This window comes from Eleutherodactylus coqui, chromosome 2 (assembly GCF_035609145.1).
Source record: "Eleutherodactylus coqui strain aEleCoq1 chromosome 2, aEleCoq1.hap1, whole genome shotgun sequence".
NCBI classification, from domain to species: domain Eukaryota; kingdom Metazoa; phylum Chordata; class Amphibia; order Anura; family Eleutherodactylidae; genus Eleutherodactylus; species Eleutherodactylus coqui.
In genome coordinates this window covers 99378731-99401263 of record NC_089838.1, presented here as the reverse complement: position 1 = coordinate 99401263, position 22533 = coordinate 99378731, and the positions used below count along the sequence as shown (strand labels likewise).

Below are 22533 nucleotides of genomic sequence, written 5' to 3'. Positions count from 1 at the left end.
TTGTTACAGCTGTGGCAGAGAAGAATGATTTGACTTCTATATGTTCTCAATGGGGTCGGGATCTGCAATTTCTGTTCTATAATTTATCGGACGAGCGCATAAAAAGCGCTCATGTGTCCGATACCATTGCAAAGCAATGGTTTTATAAAATCGCCGGACGCATGCGCAAATCGCGGCTAAAAACGCCCGTCTGACTAAGGCCTTATTATGCGGTACTGTATGCAGATTGATGAGAAGGATACTACTACAGTATCATGCACTTTAGAATAAGGATGTAATGTCGAAAAAATGAGGCAAGGTCTAAATTCTTTCTGAACGCACTGTATACTCTAAAGTCTCCTTAACATGGCTCATTAACATTTCAGCAAAAACACATTAATATACAGTATTGGTTCTACGCTTCTGTGAAGTTTTCATTACAAAAATGATATCCGTGTATATGCTACATTTTCTAGAAAACAAAAATAAATAAAAATAGCCTAGAAAATATTCCTAGCGCAATAAAAAAAATGTTCCAAAATATATTTTTAGTGCAAAATGTAGAATTCTCCGGTAAAGCCATGTAATTACTTGCAAAGTAAATGACTTAAGTTTAGCTCGAATGCTATAGGTTTCAACTAGCAGATTTTCCCCCTTAGGTTAACAGCCTGCAAGAAGTAAAGATCACAATTTCCTATGACCTTTAGAAGTCTGATGTAACCTTCTTCTCAGAACGTGTCATTTCTTAATTGTTAGATAAAGTATAATTAATGACTGTATTACTATTGCAGAAGGAGCACAGAGACTATAGATTATTATTCTTTCCATCCTCATCTTTGGTTTCAGCCTCAGACAAATCTTCCTGGGATTCACTGAGGTCTTGTTTACTTCTGTGAATAAATGCAGAAAATAATATCATCAGATTGCTATATGTCAAAATCCAAGGCTGCAAATACCCTGAAACAATCAACCTCCCATAAATCTAGCAAAGGAACAGGGTCTACTTCCATGGACTGCTGGACTGTTAGAAGGGGTGTGGCTTAATTACAAAAAGTGGGAAATAGCCTGGCTTGGTCTCCATTGCAGCCAGAGTAAAAGAAAGGGTTTCTGCCAATAAAATAGATACTTTGGGAACGTTTACACATAGTTATCATTCGCCCCACAGGATAGGAAATTAATGCTTACTCTGTGGGCGTTTGACCTATGTAACTTGTGACAATCAACACAACTAAGGTGATGCACTGCATCCCCCCATTGTTTACACTGCAGTAACCAGAATATGAGTTGCCTGTTCTAGTTACTGCAGCTTGTCCCTTTAAATGGATAAAACGAGCTGCAGTACAAGAGGCAGCAACCCATATGGATGCATAAACAATTTAAAAATTGAAGGGCATCCCCCTCCCCCATGGCGCTTCTATTGTGCAAATCAATGAGGGTGCAAGAAGGCAGACACCTATGATTAACTGAAGAGGTGATTTTCAAGGTGACCTAAAATGATCCTCCAAGCTGGACATACAAAGATGGCTGCACTGCTTCTTTGACTACCTGAAGACATCATTAGTCTATAAAACTACACCTGCTTTGATTGGACAGTGCTGTCCACATGACCAGTGCTGGCCAGGCAGAGCAGAACGTAGTGTCTTAGACTACCAATGCATATTAATGCACAATATGCATCAGGTAGTCAAGAAGCGGTGGCCACCTTTCTTTATCCGGGCCCGGAGGGTCACTTTAAATCCAAGATAAATTAAATCTGCTACAAGATTTTCTGTGTTGGGACTTTGAACACTTTGGAATAAAACTTGATCTTTGCAGTAAATGCCTTGCAGGTATTTGAGTGATTTTGGCTATAACATATTGCTAATGATACAGTAGGCATCCTGAAAAGAACATAACCACTTTTGCCTCAATTTCTGCAGAAATTGGACATAGGTCACTTTGGGAATCACTTCTTCAATTATTGACCGCCTTTAATACTCTTCTTTAATTTATAACAGAGCTCTGCCGCTGGGTGCTAAACCATGAGACCATTCTGCAACTCACTTACAGCTTTTTGCAATAGTTGGCCATGATTGGATTCACATAGCTCAGAAGATTACTACATGCTTGTTTAATGTTTTTTTTATAATATTCTCATTATTAACTTTACTAATTTATATGGGCATTTACATTCCACATCGTGATATATAGATTTTCATCATTTACATTGGTCCCTTGCAATCTAAATTCACCTTTTACATATGTTTTTGGATTGTTGGTGAAATCCGCACAAACATGGAGAGAACCTACAAACTCCATGCAGATGTTGCCCTTATAAGGATTTGACCCCAATTCTGCAAGGTAACAGAACTAACCACTGCACCATAAAACGTTGTGATCTTGGGTTTTCTTTGGCATTCCTATTAATAAAACACTGTGGACTATGGACAAAATACTTCCAGTTGCATTTTGTATGGTTTATATATAAAAAATGCAGAGTTTGCAGTGATCTGAAAATTATACCGTACCATACATGTGTTAAAAATGATCTACTGCACATCCTATTCGTATTCAATATAATGATAAATAAAATGCCCCTTACGGTGGTTTCACATCTGCACTCGAGGTTCTACTTTCCTGCTTCATTCGGGGAGTAGGAAAGGGAATCCACTTAGCCGAAGGATCTGTTCGACGATGAAACCGTATTTCGACAAACGAACCCCATTGACTATAATGGAGTCCATTCAGTTTCTACTCAGCTATCTGGCTTTTGGACGGAAGTAAAAGCATTACATGCAGCACCTTTTTTCCGGTATTTTGAGCTGGATCTGTAACAGAGCCTCCGACTGGTGGTGAAACTGGCCGTACCCATCTGGCTATGTAAACTCTGTCAAACTGTACTTTAATGAAGCCTTGCATACTTAGCGGTTGAGGATTCTTTTCTTTATGACCATAACTAGCCATATTCGCTCAATCCCTTCAGCCGTTGCTCTTCCTGGAGATTACTGCTTGTCCCCTACAGTAACATGCATGTTTGGCTGATCCTAGCATATGTTTATGATGGAGTATGGTGGGGAACATAGCTGTCATTCACAACCACTTTGTGCATATGGACACAATTCATTGAAATGGCAAAGTAGAGGAAAGCAAACACATGTTTGCAAAAAATAGTAACACAAGTGCAGCACTACTATAATTAAATGCAATTAAGTCTAAGCACTGATACATTATTATTTGCACTGATACATAGGTAAAAGGCTAGACTATCATTTATGTATCCATACTTACTTCTCTCTGTTGAAAACAATGAAATCTCTTTCCACATTATCCAAATGTTGTTGCAAATTGCCATTCTTCCACATCATAAAATACAGTCCAAGCAGGAAATTAAGAAAAAAATAAAACATTTAATGACCCAGAATGACATCTACAGGCTTATCAATACTAAAATATGGACAGAAATGGACTTTAGCCATTAATAGTAAGACTGAATTCACACTATGCTTGTCAAACCATTCCATTGGCCTTCATTCATCTTACAAAGGCCAAAAGAAAGTCCCTTTTGCTCTTCATTGGGCTGGTACTTTTATGTCAGCAGCATTAACTATGTAGTCTTCTGTGCTATTCTATACAGAGACGTCTAAAGAAAAACATGGTAAGCAGCATTATTTTATATGGGAGCCTATGGATGACATATGTCACTATATGACTACAGTGGCCTTTGTTGGAGGCATCTCTTGGAGGTACATGTCAGGAAATCCTTCCAATATATACCTCCAATTTTCACTGCAAAGATAGCTGGAGTAGAATCCAAATACCAATTTTGACACCACAGTCATCACATCTAAAAGGATTGTCAAGGATTAATCCTTTCCAATCGACTGTCTGACGTCTTCCTACATTTTGATTGAAGCTGGTACAGCTCTAATTTCGAAGACATCCGACAGGATATTCTTACCGTCTATTGCCAGCCACTCCGCTGTCGAAGCCTCTCTAGCTGGTGCACACACACTGGCTTTAGCCAGCAGATGGCACCGTTGTATAACAGCAAAAAGAGAAAGCATTTTAAGAAACCTTGAATCCAATATTGGATTGGAAAGGAAGAAAGAAAAAAGGGATCTGCCCTTTTAAGGCAGATGATATGTAGGATCTACTTAATGACAGAAATCAGTGGCGCCTGTTGGAACTCACTGACTATTATAGGTTTGGTCCAGTTTATTTTATTGTACTGAAGAAAAAAGCGCAGCATTTATTATGAAGCCCCCAAACAGAAGTCACCAAGGGAAGTGTGTTCAGAACCTAATCCAGAAACTGTGCCACTCTTGTCCATGGTGGGGTCTGCTATTACAGTTTAGCCTATGGCCAAGTGTAGCATAGTTTCTAGAAAAGAAAACCCCTTTATTTAACCCCTGTAAACCCCTTCAATATAAAGAAACCTCCAATGCGATATTAAATCACAGTGCTATGCAGGATGATAGCTGCAGATACAATGTACCAAAACATGTCACAAACAGTAATAACAAACCCATTGACAATATAGTACATGGATAAAAAAATACTGTGAATTCATCGGAAATGGTTATTGCCCACAGTAATGTCACAGTGTAGCAATAAAGAACAATGCACGCAGCGGCTGCAGTGATCACCTGACTTCCGGTGACATCATCTGCAAAACGCCAGGACCACAGCTGGATCGCAGCGGCAGGGGATAGGTACGTGCTGCTCCTCTTATTTTAACTCAGGGGGTACTAAAGGGTCATATTGTCTAGTAACCAGACAACCCCATTAGGAAAACTGAAATTGTAATGTATGATTTGGTGCAGGAAAGCCACTTTTAATTAATATTAAAACAGGAAACTGTAATTGATTCATTCTTACTGAACATTCTCAAGGTAATTAATGCTTTGTTTATTGAATAGTATTAAAAAGCACTTAGGTTAAGTGCCTTCAGGATTTTAACTGTTCCCAATGCAATTTGCTAGACCCATTCATCAATGTCTCCATATTGGAACCCGGCCCCTAATTTTACTGCCAAAAACTGTTCCAGACATCTGTAAAAAGGAATGCAGAGGAATCCTGCTGAGAACTATTGCAAGCTGTAAGAGATGTAGTAGGAATGGCTGTCCAGTTACCGCAAGGACAGCCAATGTCTTGTAAGGATGGACAGAAGCACTGTCATTACTAAGGGTGCATCCTGCCTCAATTGTGTTCTGGACAACTTATTATACGGTGCTTATGGCACCCCTATTCTGTCACTAGAGAGCGGAGAGGAGTTGGGTAAGGTTCATCAACACATCATGACAACTTTCCTCTCTCTCTATTGATAGGCTATGACTGGCCTGTATTGTGTTGCGGCACATGTAGTCCTCTTACCATTGCTGCACGACTTTTCCCATTGTCCTTCACTCTCTTGGCTAGCCTCTTCTTTTTCTTGTGCAAAGGTTTAGATTCTAGTATCATTTCTTCAAGTTCAAATGTTGGATCACAGTTAAGTCGGCCTTTCTGCTTGTACAACAAAATGAGTAACAATGAAGAATTTGAAGTAACATGCTTTGTTCTATTGATTAGTGGAGATACCAGAAGTTGGACACTGCTGATCACTATTGAGACATGCCCTACTGATATGCCATAACTTATAGCCATGGGCAAACCTCTGTAGGACACTAATAGTGTGAGATATGACAAGCACTGGTTGAAATTACTGACTTCTAATTTATCATGTACATATGACTGTCAGCAGCCATTACTCCAGTACATTCTAGGCCTAATGGGCAGCGCAGTAGATAGCGTATTTGAACACTGGGTCCAGGGTTGAGTCCAACTAAAGAAACATCCATATGATCTCCATGTGGGTTTTATCCCTTACTCTCAAAAAATAAAGGTAGGTTAGTTGGCTCCCATAAAAGTCGCCATAGTGTAGGTCTGAGCTAGAGTAATTAGATTGGAAGTACCCTTAAAGGGGTATTACGGGACATTTATCATTGATGATCTAGGCTCGGGATAGGTCATTAATAGTTGACTACAATGAGGAGCCGGAAACATAATTGGAGAAATTGTTCCCCTTGATTTCAATGAGAGCGAAGCTGTCTATTACACTTCCCTGATAACCGATGACGACATCCAGCTTGCTGCACTAACAGCAGGCTCGATGATCAGTTGGCAGGCCCTACCAATCAACTATTGATGACCTAACCTAAGGATAGGTCATCAATAGTAAAAGTCCCAAAATATCCCTTTAAAGACAAGGAATCATGCAAATGGTGACAATCTATGCATTCCTGTAAAATATCTAGCACGATATAAGCAACAAGATAATAGAATAACAGATAAGTAATTCTAAGGCTAAAGGTGTAGAAGAGCAGAGTTTATGCTGCAGCATCAATAAAATACCTAAATTACAAATGTTATAGTAAACATATGACATTAGACTAACTGATTCAATTGGTGCAAAGTGAAGAATAGCCATTTGTTTCAAATAAGAAAACAAAAGAATACAATGTCCTCGATATGCCGTGGCAGCCGACAGCTTCTGCAGCGAGATGGGCACATCTGTAAAGCTTTCATCTTACCGTAGGTGTAAACTCTGGTATCATTTTTTTCTGCAGGACGGCGTCCCAGTTAATATCGGATAGTGCAGGAAAGTTCTGAATAGCTTTCAGACATGATAAGCGCTCCTCTGGATTTCTGTCTAACAACTGTAATATATAAGATAATACCGTTCTTTATAAAAACACTAAACAGAGAAAATGCACACAAAGAGTAATGGCACCCCAAAGTTTGATTTATTTATCTTGCTTATATAGGGACTTGTTCAAACCTGCATTAAGGCTCAGTTAGGGGTTCTGTTTTTGGAGTAGAGAAACAAAATTAAAACCAAATTAAACATTTGTTTTTTTACCCGTTGATTTCAATGGGGTTTCAAAAAAAAACAAACAGAAAGCCCTCAGTTTGCTTCTGTTCCATTAGGTTTCCATTTTTAAATAGAGAATATAGTGCTGCAGACTTTGCTATTTGTTCTGTTAAAGGAGTTTGGTCATTGAGAAAAAAATTCTATACTTACCTATTCCTCCCCAGGCAGCCTTCTTACTAGATATTCTCCTTGCCTGTCTTCTCCTGGCTCCACCAGTCCCCCAGGTCATGTCAACTCCAGCCAGCCGGATCCTCTTCTTCCTGTGACGTTACTTACATTCGCGGCTTTCTCCTTTCTGCAGGTCAATGTTGCTACATCACTACACTAGTGACGTAGCGTTCAATGCCTAGCAGGGAATGCCAAATCCTATGCCAGGCTAATGCCGAAACTGAGTAGGCGTGATGTCTCGCTGTGCATGTTCATATACTATTCCCACCAGACAGCACGCTTGCGCATTCGCAGCAATAGCCCGGCATAGGATTCGTCAATCCCTGCTAGGCAGTGGACGCTACTAGTGACTGGGTACATCGACCTGCAGGGAGCAGAATACTGAGGATGTACGTTACATCACAGGAAGAAGAGGATTCATCCGGCTGGAAGTGATGTGACCCGGGGGACTGTAGAAGATTGGCGGGGAGAAGATGAGTGAAGAAGACTGCCTGGGGAGGAATAGGTAAGTATTGATTTTTGGGCCACCATATGAAGCTTCATGCAGAACCAAACAGAATACCTTTGAGGCCATACCTTTGCTGTTCCATACTACCTGAAGGCTGTACTAAGCCATATGTCTAATATGAATCTTACCTAAAGCTGCACATACACTTTAGAAAAAAGTTGCCCTAAATGACTGATTTTGACCATTTAGAGTGCTACAAAACTCATGTGAACAGTTGTGTACGACAGCCAATGTCAAACTATATTCTGCCAAAGATTCGACTGGGCTTGTTGCAAATTTTCAGCAAATCAAATTTAGCTGATCACGCCATTTCTTGCAGGTCTTGGAATAATGTTAAAATAAAGAAATAAGTCAAACTGAACTTCTGAAGAATCTCCCCACCCAGCGCAGAAGTCCAGATCACCAAATGCTCTGAACCTGGAAGAAGCTGGTAGCATCCACATGCCATTCATTGTACACAGGACTGCTACCAGCTTCATCCACGTTTAGAGCACAGGTGAGCCGACTCCTGCGCTGGGTGGGAGGACAGTTAAAAAGGTGAGTATGACCAATTGCTTTATTTTAACCGTGCATACATTTTTGTTGGATTTCCAGAATCTATACTGTACCCGGTGGGATTGTTCAAATAAATGATCCCACGGATCTTACATATAAGGCCACCTTTAGCGCTTCTTCACACAATCGTATTTGCACATGTTTATGCACGTGTAAAATATACGAGCACAAAACACAGAGAAAAGAACCCAATGACTTCAAAGGGTTTGTTCTCATGAGTGTGTTTTGCAAGCGTGGAAAAAAGTAGGACCTGCTCTATCTATCTACGTTTTGTGCAGCGAAGGCCCCTATAGAAGGGGATGCGTGAAACACTGTGCAAAACTGCAAAGAAAAGAACACATCTGGACCTCATTAGGCTTAAATAGCTCGTTAATTCACGGAAGGGGTATAGCGTGCACGTGTGAACTGGCACTACGTGCCCAAAAATTACAGTACTATGCGCAGACATGTTTGCACATACGGCCGTGTGAGACCGCCCTGAGGGCAGATTCACCTAAAAATATACTTGCTGAGGTATTTCTGCATGTGAAAAAGTCACCAGTATAACGCGATGCGATGCCTTCGATTTCCATAGATTTGTTCAGATGAACATGTTTTTTCCGCGCAAAATCTTTGTCCACAAGGACCTGCTCTATCTTTGTCCGTGTTATTCGGAAAGCTGCGATAGACTTCTATGGCAGCTGAAAGAAAGGGATCGGGAGGAAGTTACCCTGCGTACAACGCTGGGAAAAGAAGAACGCTCGCACTAATTAGGCATTTAATTGCCATTCTGTTCCACGGGAAGGATGTTATACGCAAGCGTGTGAATGGGATTTTTGGTCGCAAAAAAACAATCGATCAGCTAGCATGGACGTATCAGCCTGCTTCTTGCCATCTCCATCCTTCATTTATGCGAATATACATTCTGTACAGGCAAACATAGTAACCCTTTCCAATCCACTGTCTGACGTCTGAAAACATTCTGATTGAAGGCTGTACAGCTCTGATGTTGGGAGACGTCCGGCAGGGTATTCTTACTGTATATTACTGGCCGCTCTGTTGTCGGGGGGCCTCTCCAGCATGTCCCATACCACGGTACGGTCTCTAGCCAGCAGATGGCGCCAAAGCCCCCTATGAAACCCTGAATCCAAAAGTGGATTGCAAAGGGTTAATGCATACGTTCATCTCAATAAGCCCTTAGACTCATTAAATAGATTTGTGCCATCTAAAAGAAAACTAATTAGGATGTATTTACACAATGCAGTAAAAATCTAACCGCGAACCACATGCGTTTTTGCTGAAGTTTTTGATGTGATTGTAGTAAAAAAAACACAAATACTTCAAAAACTTTGTCAAAACCACATCTTGTTTTGAAAATGCATTTTTTGTTGCTGTCAAACCCAACTGCCCTGTGTGAATACAGCCTTAGGCCTCGGTCACACGGGCGTTTTGCGCATGCGATCTGCGCATATTTAGAACCATTGCTTTGCAATGGTATCGGACACATGGCCGCTTTTTATGCGGCTGTCCGATAAATTATAGGACACGAGAAATCGCAGATCGCGGCTATCTGCGATTCCTTGTGTTCTCTATATGCACTCAATGGGGCCGGCGGCAGCAGCGCCGACCCCATTGAGAACATATACTACAATGATCATTCTCCTCTGCCACAGCTGTAACAGCTGTGGCAGAGAAGAATGCTGTTCGCCCATTGAATTCAATGGAGCCGGCAATACAACCGGCTCCATTGAAAGCAATGGGCTGCCGGCGATCGCACGATGAATTTTCGGGAAGGGCTTAAAAATATAAGCCCTTCCCTGAAAATCATTCAAAAATAAAAAAAATATATATATTCACCTTGTCCCTGCAGCCGGAGTTCAGCCGCGGCCAACCGGCAGTTCTACTGAACTGCTCTGAGTAGGGACCAATCAGGGGCAGGGACCAATCAGTGGCAGCTCTCAGCTGTCATTCAATAGCTGAGAGCTGCCCCTGATTGGTCCCTGCGCTGAGCTAATCAGAGGCAGCACTCACTCACCCATTCATGAATTCATGAATGGGTGAGTGAGAGCTGCCTCTGATTGGTGAGGGCTGTGACCGTCATGCGATCCGCAAATTGCGGCAAAAAACGCCCGTCTGACCGAGCCCTTAGGCCTTATTCACACTACCGTATAACGCAGCTATTTAGTAGCATCAATAAAAAAAAAAATTGCCCAAAAATCGTAATTATGTGAAGCATTGGATTCCGATGTATTTATTCCCATGAGTGATTTTTGGGTTTGTAAAAAAATCACGCCGGGAAAAATAGCATATTGAGGACTGTTTTCGGTTACCAGTTTTATACACCGCGTCAAAAAATAGGTCTTGCCCTATCTTTTGCCGAGATACACAGGAAGCTTCCATAGACTTCAATGGAAGCGTAAAAAAAGGGAGGGAAGGGAGTTTAGCTACGTCCAACGCTGTGAAAAGAAGACAGCTGGCTCTACTAAAGCATTAGTAGTAGAGATGAGGGAACGTGTTCGTCCGAACTTGATATCCGTGCGGATATTAGGGTGTTCGGGATGTTCGTTATTCGTAACGAACACCATGCGGTGTTCGGGTTACTTTCACTTCCTTCCCTGAGACGTTAGCGCGCTTTTCTGGCCAATTGAAAGACAGGGAAGGCATTACAACTTCCCCCTGCGTCGTTCAAGCCCTATACCACCCCCCTGCAGTGAGTGGCTGGGGAGATCAGGTGTCCGCCTAATATAAAAGTCGGCCCCTCCCGCGGCTCGCCTCAGATGCCTTGTGAGTTAGATGAGGGACAATGCTGTTTGTACCGGAGCTGCTGTAGGGAAAGAATTGGTAGTTAGTGTAGGCTTCAAGACCCCCAAAGGTCCTTATTAGGGCCACTGATAGCTGTGTGTTGGCTGCTGTTAGCAGTGGCAATTTTTTTTCTTCTCAAAATCGGCTCTGCAGAGTGTTGCACCCGGCATTAGGGACAGAAGTGTTGCATAGGCAGGGAGAGTGTTAGGAGTGAGTGTAGCCTTCAAGAACCTCAACGGTCCTTTCTAGGGCCATATTTAACCGTGTGCAGTACTGTGCTGGCTGCTGTTAGCTGTGCTGCATATTTTTTTTCTTCTCAAAATCGCCTCTGCAGAGCATTGCACCCTCCATTGATACTGCAGGGAAAGAATTGTGTAGGCAGGGCCACAACACAGTTATTATTCATTGAATATACGCAGTGCGGCCTTTTGCTTGTAAAACAAGTGAAAAAAATTCTATTTGTCCTGCCTCTGTCCGTCCTAAGGGCTGTGGACACGTGTCGGCTGCGTGTGCAACGTTTAAAAATCAGACGCACCCAGCTACGGTTTACTGCTGGCTTCGCCATTTGCTTTCCTTAATTGGGAAAAAAAATACCTGCTCTGCCAGAGTTAATAACTCTGCTACCCTCAAGTTCTGTGCCACATTAGCAGGGCCACAGCACAGTTATTAAACTTCTCATGTTCATTGAATATATGCAGTGCTGCCTTTTGGTGGAAAAAAACTGAAAATAATTCTATTTGTCCTGCCTCTGTCCGTCCTAAGGGCGGTGGACACGTGTCGGCTGCGTGTGCAACGTTTAAAAATCAGACGCACCCAGATACAGGTTTACTGCTGGCTTCGCCATTTGCTTTCCTTAATTGGGAAAAAAATACCTGCTCTGCCAGAGTTATAATAACTCTGCTACCCTCACGTTCTGTGACACATTAGCAGGGCCACAGCACAGTTATTAAACTTAGATTATTCATTCACTAGAGGCAGTGGGGCCTTTCGTTTTCAAAAAAGGGAAAAAATTATATTTGGCCTGCAGTCTTGCGCCAATTTATTTCCTGCCTGTGAAATCAAATCACTGGTAATACAGCATGCTGAGGGGTAGGGGTAGGCCTAGAGGACGTGGACGCGGCCGAGGACGCGGAGGGCCAAGTCAGGGTGTGGGCACAGGCCGAGCTCCTGATCCAGGTGTGTCGCAGCCGACTGCTGCGCGATTAGGAGAGAGGCACGTTTCTGGCGTCCCCACATTCATCGCCCAATTAATGGGTCCACGCGGGAGACGGTTATTAGAAAATGAGCAGTGTGAGCAGGTCCTGTCCTGGATGGCAGAAAGTGCTTCGAGCAACCTATCGTCAACACGCAGTTCTGCGCCGTCCACTGCTGCAAATCCGAATCCTCTGTCTGCTGCTCCTCCTTCCTCCCAGCCTCCTCACTCCACTACAATGACACCTGCTCAGGAGCGGGAACACTCCCAGGAACTGTTCTCGGGCCCCTGCTTAGATTGGGCAGCAGCGGTTCCTCTCCCACCAGAGGAGTTTATCGTCACTGATGCCCAACCATTCGAAAGTTCCCGGGGTCCGGGGGAAGAGGCTGGGGACTTCCGCCAACTGTCTCAACAACTTTCTGTGGGTGAGGAGGACGATGACGATCAGACACAGTTGTCTTGCAGTGAGGTAGTAGTAAGGCCAGTAAGTCCGAGGGAGCAGCTCACAGAGGATTCGGAGGAAGAGCAGCAGGACGATGAGGTGACTGACCCCACCTGGTGTGCAACGCTTACTCAGGAGGACAGGTCTTCAGAGGGGGAGTCAAGGGCATCAGCAGGGCAGGTTGCAAGAGGCAGTGCGGTGGCCAGGGGTAGAGGCAGGGCCAGACCGAATAATCCACCAACTGTTTCCCAAAGCGCCCCCTCGCGCCATGCCACCCTGCAGAGGCCGAGGTGCTCTAAGGTCTGGCAGTTTTTCACAGAGACGCCTGACGACCGACGAACAGTGGTGTGCAACCTTTGTCGCGCAAAGCTCAGCCGGGGAGCCAACACCAACAGCCTCACCACCACCACCATGCGCAGACATATGATGGCCAAGCACCCCACAAGGTGGGACGAAGGCCGTTCAGCGCCTCCGGTTTGCACCCCTGCCTCTCCCCCTGTGCCCCAACCTGCCACTGAGATGCAACCCCCCTCTCAGGACACAGGCACTACCGCCTCATGGCCTGTACCCACACCCTCATCTCCGCTGTCCTCGGCCCCATCCAGCAGTGTAGTTCAGCGCACCGTCCAGCCGTCGCTTGCGCAACTGTTGGAGCGCAAGCGCAAGTACGCCGCCACGCACCCGCACGCTCAAACGTTAACCGTCCGCATAGCAAAATTCATCAGCCTTGAGATGCTGCCGTATAGGGTTGTGGAAACTGAGTCCTTCAAAAGTATCATGGAGGCGGCGGCCCCGCGCTACTCAGTTCCCAGTCGCCACTACTTTTCCCGATGTGCCGTCCCAGCCCTGCACGACCACGTCTCCCGCAACATTGTACGCGCCCTCACCAACGCGGTTACTGCCACGGTCCACTTAACAACGGACACGTGGACAAGCACAGGCGGGCAGGGCCACTACATCTCCCTGACGGCACATTGGGTGAATTTAGTGGAGGCTGGGACAGAGTCAGAGCCCGGGACCGCTCACGTCCTACCCACCCCCAGAATTGCGGGCCCCAGCTCGGTGGTGGTATCTGCGGAGGTGTATGCTTCCTCCACTAAAGCACCCTCCTCCTCCTCCTCCTCCTCCTCTGTCTCGCAATCAAGATGTGTTAGCAGCAGCATGTTGCCAGCAGTCAGTGTCGCGCGGTGTGGCAGCACAGCGGTGGGCAAGCGTCAGCAGGCCGTGCTGAAACTACTCAGCTTAGGCGATAAGAGGCACACGGCCCACGAACTGCTGCAGGGTCTGACACAGCAGACCGACCGCTGGCTTGCACCGCTGAGCCTCCAACCGGGCATAGTCGTGTGTGACAACGGCCGTAACCTGGTGGCGGCTCTGCAGCTCGGCAGCCTCACGCACGTGCCATGCCTGGCCCACGTCTTTAATTTGGTGGTTCAGCGCTTTCTGAAAAGCTACCCACGCTTGTCAGACCTGCTCGTAAAGGCGCGCCGGCTCTGCGCACATTTCCGCAAGTCCCACACGGACGCTGCCACCCTGCGCACCCTGCAACATCACTTTAAGCTGCCAGTGCACCCACCGACTGCTGTGCGACGTGCCCACACGGTGGAACTCTACGCTCCACATGTTGGCCAGGCTCTATGAACAGCGTAGAGCTATAGTCGAATACCAACTCCAACATGGGCGGCGCAGTGGGAGTCAGCCTCCTCAATTCCTTTCAGAAGAGTGGGCCTGGTTGGCAGACATCTGCCATGTCCTTGGTAATTTTGAGGAGTCTACCCAGGTGGTGAGCGGCGATGCTACAATCATTAGCGTCACCATTCCTCTGCTATGCATCTTGAGAAATTCCCTGCAAACCATAAAGGCAGCTGCTTTGCGCTCGGAAACGGGGGCGGTGGAAGACAGTATGCCGCTGGATAGTCAGGGCACCCTCCTGTCTATTTCTCAGCGCGTACAGGAGGAGGAGGAGGAGCATGAGGAGGATGAGGAGGAGGGGGAAGAGACAGCTTGGCCCGCTGCTGACGATACACCGGCTGATTGCCTGTCATCCTTTCAGCGTGTATGGCCTGAGGAGGAGGAGGAGGAGGAGGAGGATTCTGAAAGTAATCTTCCTAGTGAAGACAGCCATGTGTTGCGTACTGGTACCCTGGCACACATGGCTGACTTCATGTTAGGATGCCTTTCTCGTGACCCTCGCGTTGCACGCATTTTGGCCACAACGGATTACTGGGTGTACACACTGCTCGACCCACGCTATAAGGAGAACCTGCCCACTCTCATTCCCGAAGAGGAAAGGGGTTCGAGAGTGTTGCTATACCACAGGACCCTTGCGGACAAGCTGATGGTAAAATTCCCAGCCGACAGCGCTAGTGGCAGAAAGCGCAGTACCGAGGGCAAGGTAGCAGGGGAGGTGCGGAGATCGAGCAGCATGTACATCCCAGGCAGTGCAACAGTCTTTAAGGGCCTGGCCAGCTTTATGGCTCCCCACCAAGACTGTGTCACCGCTCCCCAGTCAAGGCTGAGTCGGCGGGAGCACTGTAAAAGGATGGTGAGGGAGTACGTAGCCGATCGCACGACCGTCCTCCGTGACGCCTCTGCCACCTACAACTACTGGGTGTCGAAGCTGGACACGTGGCCTGAACTAGCGCTGTATGCCCTGGAGGTGCTTGCTTGTCCTGCGGCTAGCATCTTGTCGGAGAGGGTGTTTAGTGCGGCTGGGGGAATCATCACAGATAAGCGTACCCGCCTGTCAACCGACAGTGCCGACAGGCTAACACTCATCAAGATGAACAAAGGCTGGATTTCGCCAGACTTCTCTCTTCTCCACCAGCGGACAGCAGCGATACGTAAGCAATACGTAGGCTGCACCCGCGGATGGAAGCTACGTTCTCTCTCACCATCCAAAACGGGGACATTTCTGCTTCATCAATCTGTGTCTAATATTCCTCCTTCTCCTCCTCCTGCTACTCCTCCTGAAACCTCACGTAATCACGCTGAACGGGCAATTTTTCTTAGGGCCACAAGGCTCACTCAAATAATTTTTCTAAACAATTTTTAAAAGTTTCAATGCGCTTAAAAGCGTTGGAACTGTAACTTGAACCAATTTTTCGTTACACTGGGCTGCCTCCAGGCCTAGTTACCACTTAAGCCACATTAACCAAAGCGATTAATGGGTTTCACCTGCCCTCTTGGCTGGCCATGGCCAATTTTTGGGATGTACATTAGTACTGTTGATACAGCAATTTTTGTGGGCCCTCGCCTACAGTGTAATCAAATGAATTTTTAGCCCACCTGCATTCCAGCTGACGTTACCTCAGCTGTGTTGGGCAATGCAATGGGATATATTTATGTACCGCCGGTGGATTCCTGGCACCCACCCAGGCTGTGGGTCCACAGGGAATTGTAAATGCATCTGTTTCCACTTCTAAAGAACCCCAGTCTGAGTGGGGCATGCAGTGTGGGCCGAAGCCCACCTGTATTACGCACGACATTACTACCTCAGCTGTGTTGGGCAATGCAATGGGATATTTCTATGTACCGCCGGTGGCTTCCTGGCACCCACCTATGCTGTGGGTCCACAGGGAGTTTAACCTACATGTGTCCACTTCTAAAGAACCCCAGTCAGACTGGGGCATGCAGTGTGGGCCGAAGCCCACCTGTATTACGCACGACATTACTACCTCAGCTGTGTTGGGCAATGCAATGGGATATTTTTGTGTACCGCCGGTGGGTTCCAGGGAGCCACCCATGCTGTCGGTCGACAGGGACTTCACAATAGGGAGTTGTACCTGCCTGTGTCTATGAATTAAAAAGCCCGGTCTAACTGGGGCATGCAGACACCTTGACAGAATGAATAGTGTGTGGCACATAGGTTCCCCATTGCTATGCCCACGTGTGCAGCTCCTGATGGCGGTGGCACAGGATTCTATTTCTCATTGCTTCTGTACAGCATTGTGGGCTATCGCCCCGCCCCTTTTAAAGAGGGTCGCTGCCTAGCCATGCCAACCTCTGCAGTGTGTGCCTGTGGTTCCTCCTCATGGCAGACGCACTTCTAAATAGACATGAGGGTGGTGTGGCATGAGGGCAGCTGAAGGCTGCGCAGGGACACTTTGGTGTGCGCTGTGGGGGGGGAGGGGGGAGGGCGGTTGGGCAGCATGTAACCCAGGAGAAGTGGCAGTGGAGTGTCATGCAGGCGGTGATTGTGCTTTGTTGGAGGTAGTGTGGTGCTTAGCAAAGGTATGCCATGCTAATGATGGCTTTTCAGAAGTAAAAGTTGTTGGGAGAGGGGGGGCCCCACTCTTGCCGCTATTGTGGCTTAATAGTGGGACCTGTGAACTTGAGATGCAGCCCAACATGTAGCCCCTCGCCTGCCCTATCCGTTGCTGTGTCGTTCCCATCACTTTCTTGAATTGCCCAGATTTTCACACATGAAAACCTTAGCGAGCATCGGCGAAATACAAAAATGTTCAATGGGGTTCGTTATTCGAAACGAACCCTCGAACATCGCGGGAAGTTCGTTTCGAATAACGAACACCCGAACATTTTGGTGTTCGCTCATCTCTAATTAGTAGTTATTCCAAGTATTTCTGCTGACCAAGGGATTTCCGCGCTGCAGCGTATTTTTTGCCGATATGCAGCAGCCACCGATGTGAATGACAGGAAATACGCGGCTAAAGATCGAGACTCCATTGCGGCAATTCTTCATTCATGTGATTTTATGGCATGTGAGGGCGAACGTAAAAACGCATATGGTCGTGTGAAAGAGCCCTTAGGCTAGAGAAGTGGTACTCAACGTGGGCGTTATTGCCCCTGGGGGGGCGTTTTTACATCTCAAGGGGGCGGTGGAACAAAAAGGGGTGGTGGGGGGGGGGGCTTCTGTGTTTGCTTTGCTGATTTTTTTCATCTAGTAACTAAATTTTTCTAAAAATTTGTAGTAATACCTCGGTTTTCGTCAATAATCTGTGCTAAAACAATCGGTGAAATCCGAAAGCGATGAAAACAGAGACAATTATTTCCATATGAATCACTTACATGTAATGGGAGTTGTGTGCAGCCTGTGCGTCTCTATCATATAATGTATGAATGTTATAACACCCATACTGGATAACCTACAGCACAACCTCACCCGCTGTATTCAATAATGCCGCTGATTGGCGGAACCGCTTCAAACTTTCACTTGTGTAGGTCTCTGGGTGTTGTAGTCTTAGTGGACGCCAAGTGTCTTTTCAGAACACTAATATAAACTACAGCTCCCAGAGACCCACACAATTAAAATTTCCAGAGAATTAGTGGCATTATGGAATACAGTGGGTTAGGTTGTTCTTCAGGTTATCCAGTGTGATTGATCTGTAGCAGAGTCATGAAGTTATAAAAGTCATACATCATTATATGATGGAGCGACATAAGCAATGTATTCTTGAAGCATACTTTATAAAAATGGCTGAGAACAAGCAATGCCGTCAATATTCAAATGAATACTTGAAATTCTGATTCATCCCTTCTCCTACAAATGGACAGCTTCGCTTGTGCCTCGTTTGTGAAAAGGCATTTTTGAATGAAGCTTTCGAGACTGAGTGATCACCTTGCAAAAATGCATTCAGACAAAGTGGGTAAGATGATTTCATTTTTCCAAGGTTTAAAGTCAATGTTTGCGAACCGCAGCACTGTAGGCAAGCTGTTTGGAAAATCTGCTCTCAATGCTGACAAAGGCCTCCTTTCTTCCTATAAAGTTTCTTTATAAGAGCGCAATGTGGCAAATCACATACTATTGGGGAAACACTTGTGTTACCAGCGGTTAAAGAGATGGTCAGTACTATGCTGGGGCCTGATGCGTGTTGCCATGGTGAAATCGATTCCTTTAAGTAATAACACAGTTTCAAGTAGAATTGATGAGATGGCTGCTGATGTGGAAGAAACGCTTTTGCACTTGTTAAAGAACACAGAAATTGTAATGCAAATTGACAAGTCAAAGGTTAAAGACAATGAAGCATTGCTGCTATTTTACGTTTGTTTCATTAATCGGAATGAAAAGGTAGTGGAGGAACTGTTGTTTACCAGAAATTTAACCACCAACACGAAAGGCTCCTCTATATACAAGAGAGTGGAAGAATTTTTCCAAGAAAAAAAACATCCCTTTAACCCCTTAACGACCAGCCCATAGTGTTTTTACGTCCTGCCCAAGTGGGCTTTATTCTCTGAGGACGTAAAAACATGCGTCCTGCAGAGAATAATGCCCCGTGGGCTATGGACGTGACAGCTCCATGCTGTCGGTGCCCGCAGGTAGCCGACAGCATGGAGCTGTCATCCCGGGCTGCGGGGACCCCCCCCCGGCATTGGGATTGGCGCTATCCAATGAATAGCGCCGATCGCAAAATAATAAATAAAAGTGCTTGAAAAGTTAAAGATTCAGCTGGCCTGTTGGATCCCCGGACCCGCGATCGCCGCTATCCAGTGGATAGCGGTGATCGCGAAAAAGTTTTAAAAAAGTAAAAATCAGCTTAATTTCACCTCCCTTCATGGATCGGATCCATGAGGGGAGGTGAAAATACTCACCCCCAGTCCTCAGCGGCGTCCCGGTCTTCCAGCACCTGAGTCCCCTTCTGCGCATGCGCGCCCGATGATTGACATCGGGCGTGTGCACAGACGGGCTCAGGACCCGGGAAATGTAAAATCCCTCTGCTCCTGACTACCATGTGTAGCCCGGAGCAGAGGGATGTCACTGCAGAGATGATCACTGTTATCCAATGGATAGCAGTGATCATTTAAAAGTAATTAAAAAAAAGGGTAAAAAAGTTTTTAAAAAAAGTTTAAAACGCTTACATTTCATCTCCCCTCACAGATCATATCCGTGAGGGAGGATGAAATTACGTACCTAAGGCCCCCGGATTTTTCCGCGGACCTTATCACAGCTTCTGCGCACACGGCCGTCGCCAAAGCCGCAGACGCATGCGCAAAAGCCGTGGATTGCCAGGATAACTTAAAATTTCCCTGCTCTTGGCTACAAAACTTAGCCGAGAGCCTGGAGATTTCACGGGGGGCCGTGGTGAGCGGTTCCTGATAACGTGTTCGCCGTTATCCATTGGATAACGGCGGTCACGTAAAAGTAAAAAAAAAAGTTAGTTTCATCTCCCCTCACCGATGCGATCGGTGAGAGGAGATGAAACTTTTTAACGGAGGCCTCCGTATTTGCACCCCGGGGTGATCTTCCTCCGTGAACTTTCCCGGATTCTGCACATGCGACCGCCGGCAAAACACTGGACACATGCGCAGGAGTCGGGGAGCCCAGGAAACTTAAAATCTCCTTGCTCTCAGTGACCAACGGTCGCCGAGAGCCTGGAGCAGTGACGGGTGGCCTCGTTGAGCGGTCCCCGGTCACGTGATAAAAAGGTAGCGATCTACCTTAGGTCGGTGTCACATGACCGGATACGAATTACAGATTCCGCATGCGTTGGATCAGCGGTAATACGTAGATCAATCGCATTGGATTACACAATTCCGCTCACATTAGTGGGTTAGAATTGTGTAATCCACTCGCAGAAAAGAGAACGCAGCAGGTTCTACTTTACGGCGGATATCCGCAACATAGAGCCCACTGTGCTCCATGGTCGCGGATATACCCGCTGCCCATACGCAACTACATTGTATACGGGCTGCGGGTACCCGCGTCATCGCTAAGCGACGGTGCGGAAAATACAAACAAAAAAAAGTACTGCGCATGACCGCCTGTGTGAGTAGGCAGTTATGCGCAGTACATTACGCAGCCGTACGCAGGGTCACAGCCGGGCTCACAGCTGGGATCCGCTGCAGACCTCCGCAAGCGGATTTCACCTACGGCTGCGTGAGCACGGCGTTATTCAGACCGCTACCTGTAATACGTATTTTACAAGAAGCCCCGGGAACGCTCTCCTTCATGCAGTTCCAGGAGCAGCTTGTTGAGCGCCTTCTGTGTGAGACCGCCGCACTGCAGCAAGATTACAAAGCCTCACAGAGGGCCACTTTTTACACCCCATCCCCGCCGCTGAGGTCACGAAATACCCCCAAGTGAGAGAGGAGGGAGGATACCCGGTTTTCTTGCCCCATGTGCCCAACCCAACCAGCCTCCGTAATTACCCCTGTCTTCGGATATAAAACGCGGTTTATATTATCACTTTTATCTAATATTTAGGGAATGCCAAAAAATGGGGATGGTGGGGGTGGGTTATTTTTAGGAAGTAAATTTTTTTTCCGTATAAGTGGGCAATGGGGCCTTGAATTTATTTAGTTGTACCCTGAAATCCAGCGGGCATTCCCTCCATTATGGGCCTAGCGATGTGTCCTGTAAGTAGTTTAGGGCAACAATGGGTATGTTTCTGAACACGGGACAAATGGGGGTATCCATTTTGGTGTGAAAGTCTTCATTCTTATGTGTGCTGTACAAAAAAACCAGTTTTTAAATTGACAAAATTGACAAAAAAATGAAAATCGTAATTTTTTCCTTCTGCTTTGCTTAGATTCAGTCAAATCCTGCGGGGTCAAAATACGCAGTACACCCCTAGATGAATTCGATAAGGGGTCTAGTTTTCAAAATGGGGTCATTTGTTGGGGATATTTTTCGTTTTAGCCGCTCAATGTCTCTACAAGTGGGCAAGGGGGCCTGGAATTTATTCAGTTGTACCCTGAAATCCAACGGGTGCTCCTTCCATTATAGGCCTAGTCATGTTTCCTTTAAGTAGATTAGGGCCACAATGGGTATATTTCTGAACACGGTACAAACGGGGGTACCCATTTCGGGGTGAACGTCTTCATTCCTATGTACACTGTACAAAAAAAACCTGTTTTTAAATTGACACAATTGCCAAAAAAATGAAAATCGTAATTTTTTCCTTCTGCTTGGCTTAGATTCATTCAAAAACTGTGAAGTCAAAAAAGTCATCGTACCCCTAGATAAATTCGTTAAGGGGTCTACTTTTCAAAATGGGGTCACTTCTGGGGGTTCTCCATCGTTTTGGTCACTCAGGAGCTCTACAAGTGGGCAATGGGGACTAAATCTCCTTCAAGCAAAATTTCTGTTCCGAAAGCCACCGGTTGCTCCTTTCATTTTGGGCCCCATTGTGCATACAGACGTAATACTAGGGCCACAATGGGTATATTTCTGAACACGGGACAAACGGGGGTATTCATTTCGGGGTGAACGTCTTCATTCCTATGTACACTGTACAAAAAAAACCTGTTTTTAAATTGACACAATTGCCAAAAAAATGAAAATCGTAATTTTTTCCTTCTGCTTGGCTTAGATTCATTCAAAAACTGTGAAGTCAAAAAAGTCATCGTACCCCTAGATAAATTCGTTAAGGGGTCTACTTTTCAAAATAGGGTCACTTGTGGGGGTTCTCCATCGTTTTGGTCACTCAATGGCTCTACAAGTGTGCAATAGGGCCTAAATCTCCTTCAAGCAAAATTTCTGTTCCGAAAGCCACCGGTTGCTCCTTTCATTTTGGGCCCCATTGTGCATACAGACGTAATACTAGGGCCACAATGGGTATGTTTCTGAGCACGGGACAAACAGGGGTATCCATTCTGGGGTGTAAATCCTCATTTTCATGTGTGCTGTAGAAAAAAGTCCTGTCTTTAAAATGACATATTTGCAAAAATATGAAATTTTAGTTTTTCTCTTCTAAATTGCATTGACTCCTAAAAAAAAACTGTGGGGTTAAAATACTCATTACACCCCTCAGTGAATACGTTAAGGGGTGTAGTTTTTAAAATGGGGTCACTTGTGGGGGTATCTATCATTTTGACTCCTATGAGCCTTTGGAATCTTGGCTTGATGTAGGAAAACAAAGTGTTCCTCAAAATGCTGAAAAGTAATGTTAAATTTGTACGTCTCCTAAATGGTTAAAAAAACACGAAAGTTTTTCCAATGTGCGCCCAAAATAAATTAAACGGATGGAAATATTTATCTCAGCAAAACATTTTATATTATGTTTGCACATATTTGAGATATTGCAGTTGGAAATGTGAAAAAATGACGATTTTTTCAAAAT

At 45.6% G+C, this 22533-nt stretch overlaps 1 protein-coding gene across 1 annotated transcript in view; it reads right to left on the bottom strand.

Moving 5' to 3' along the window:
• Positions 1-200: 200 nt before the first annotated feature.
• The window catches only part of STK32A (serine/threonine kinase 32A), a 156736-nt gene continuing 134403 nt past the window's right edge, over positions 201-22533 (bottom strand). The window contains exons 10-13 of the mRNA XM_066589824.1: positions 6528-6653; positions 5332-5460; positions 3247-3311; positions 201-869 (exon numbers count right to left, since the gene is read on the bottom strand). Coding sequence (XP_066445921.1) covers positions 785-869; positions 3247-3311; positions 5332-5460; positions 6528-6653 — 405 coding nt within the window. The 3' untranslated portion in view covers positions 201-784. The remainder of the gene's footprint in view (positions 870-3246; positions 3312-5331; positions 5461-6527; positions 6654-22533) is intronic.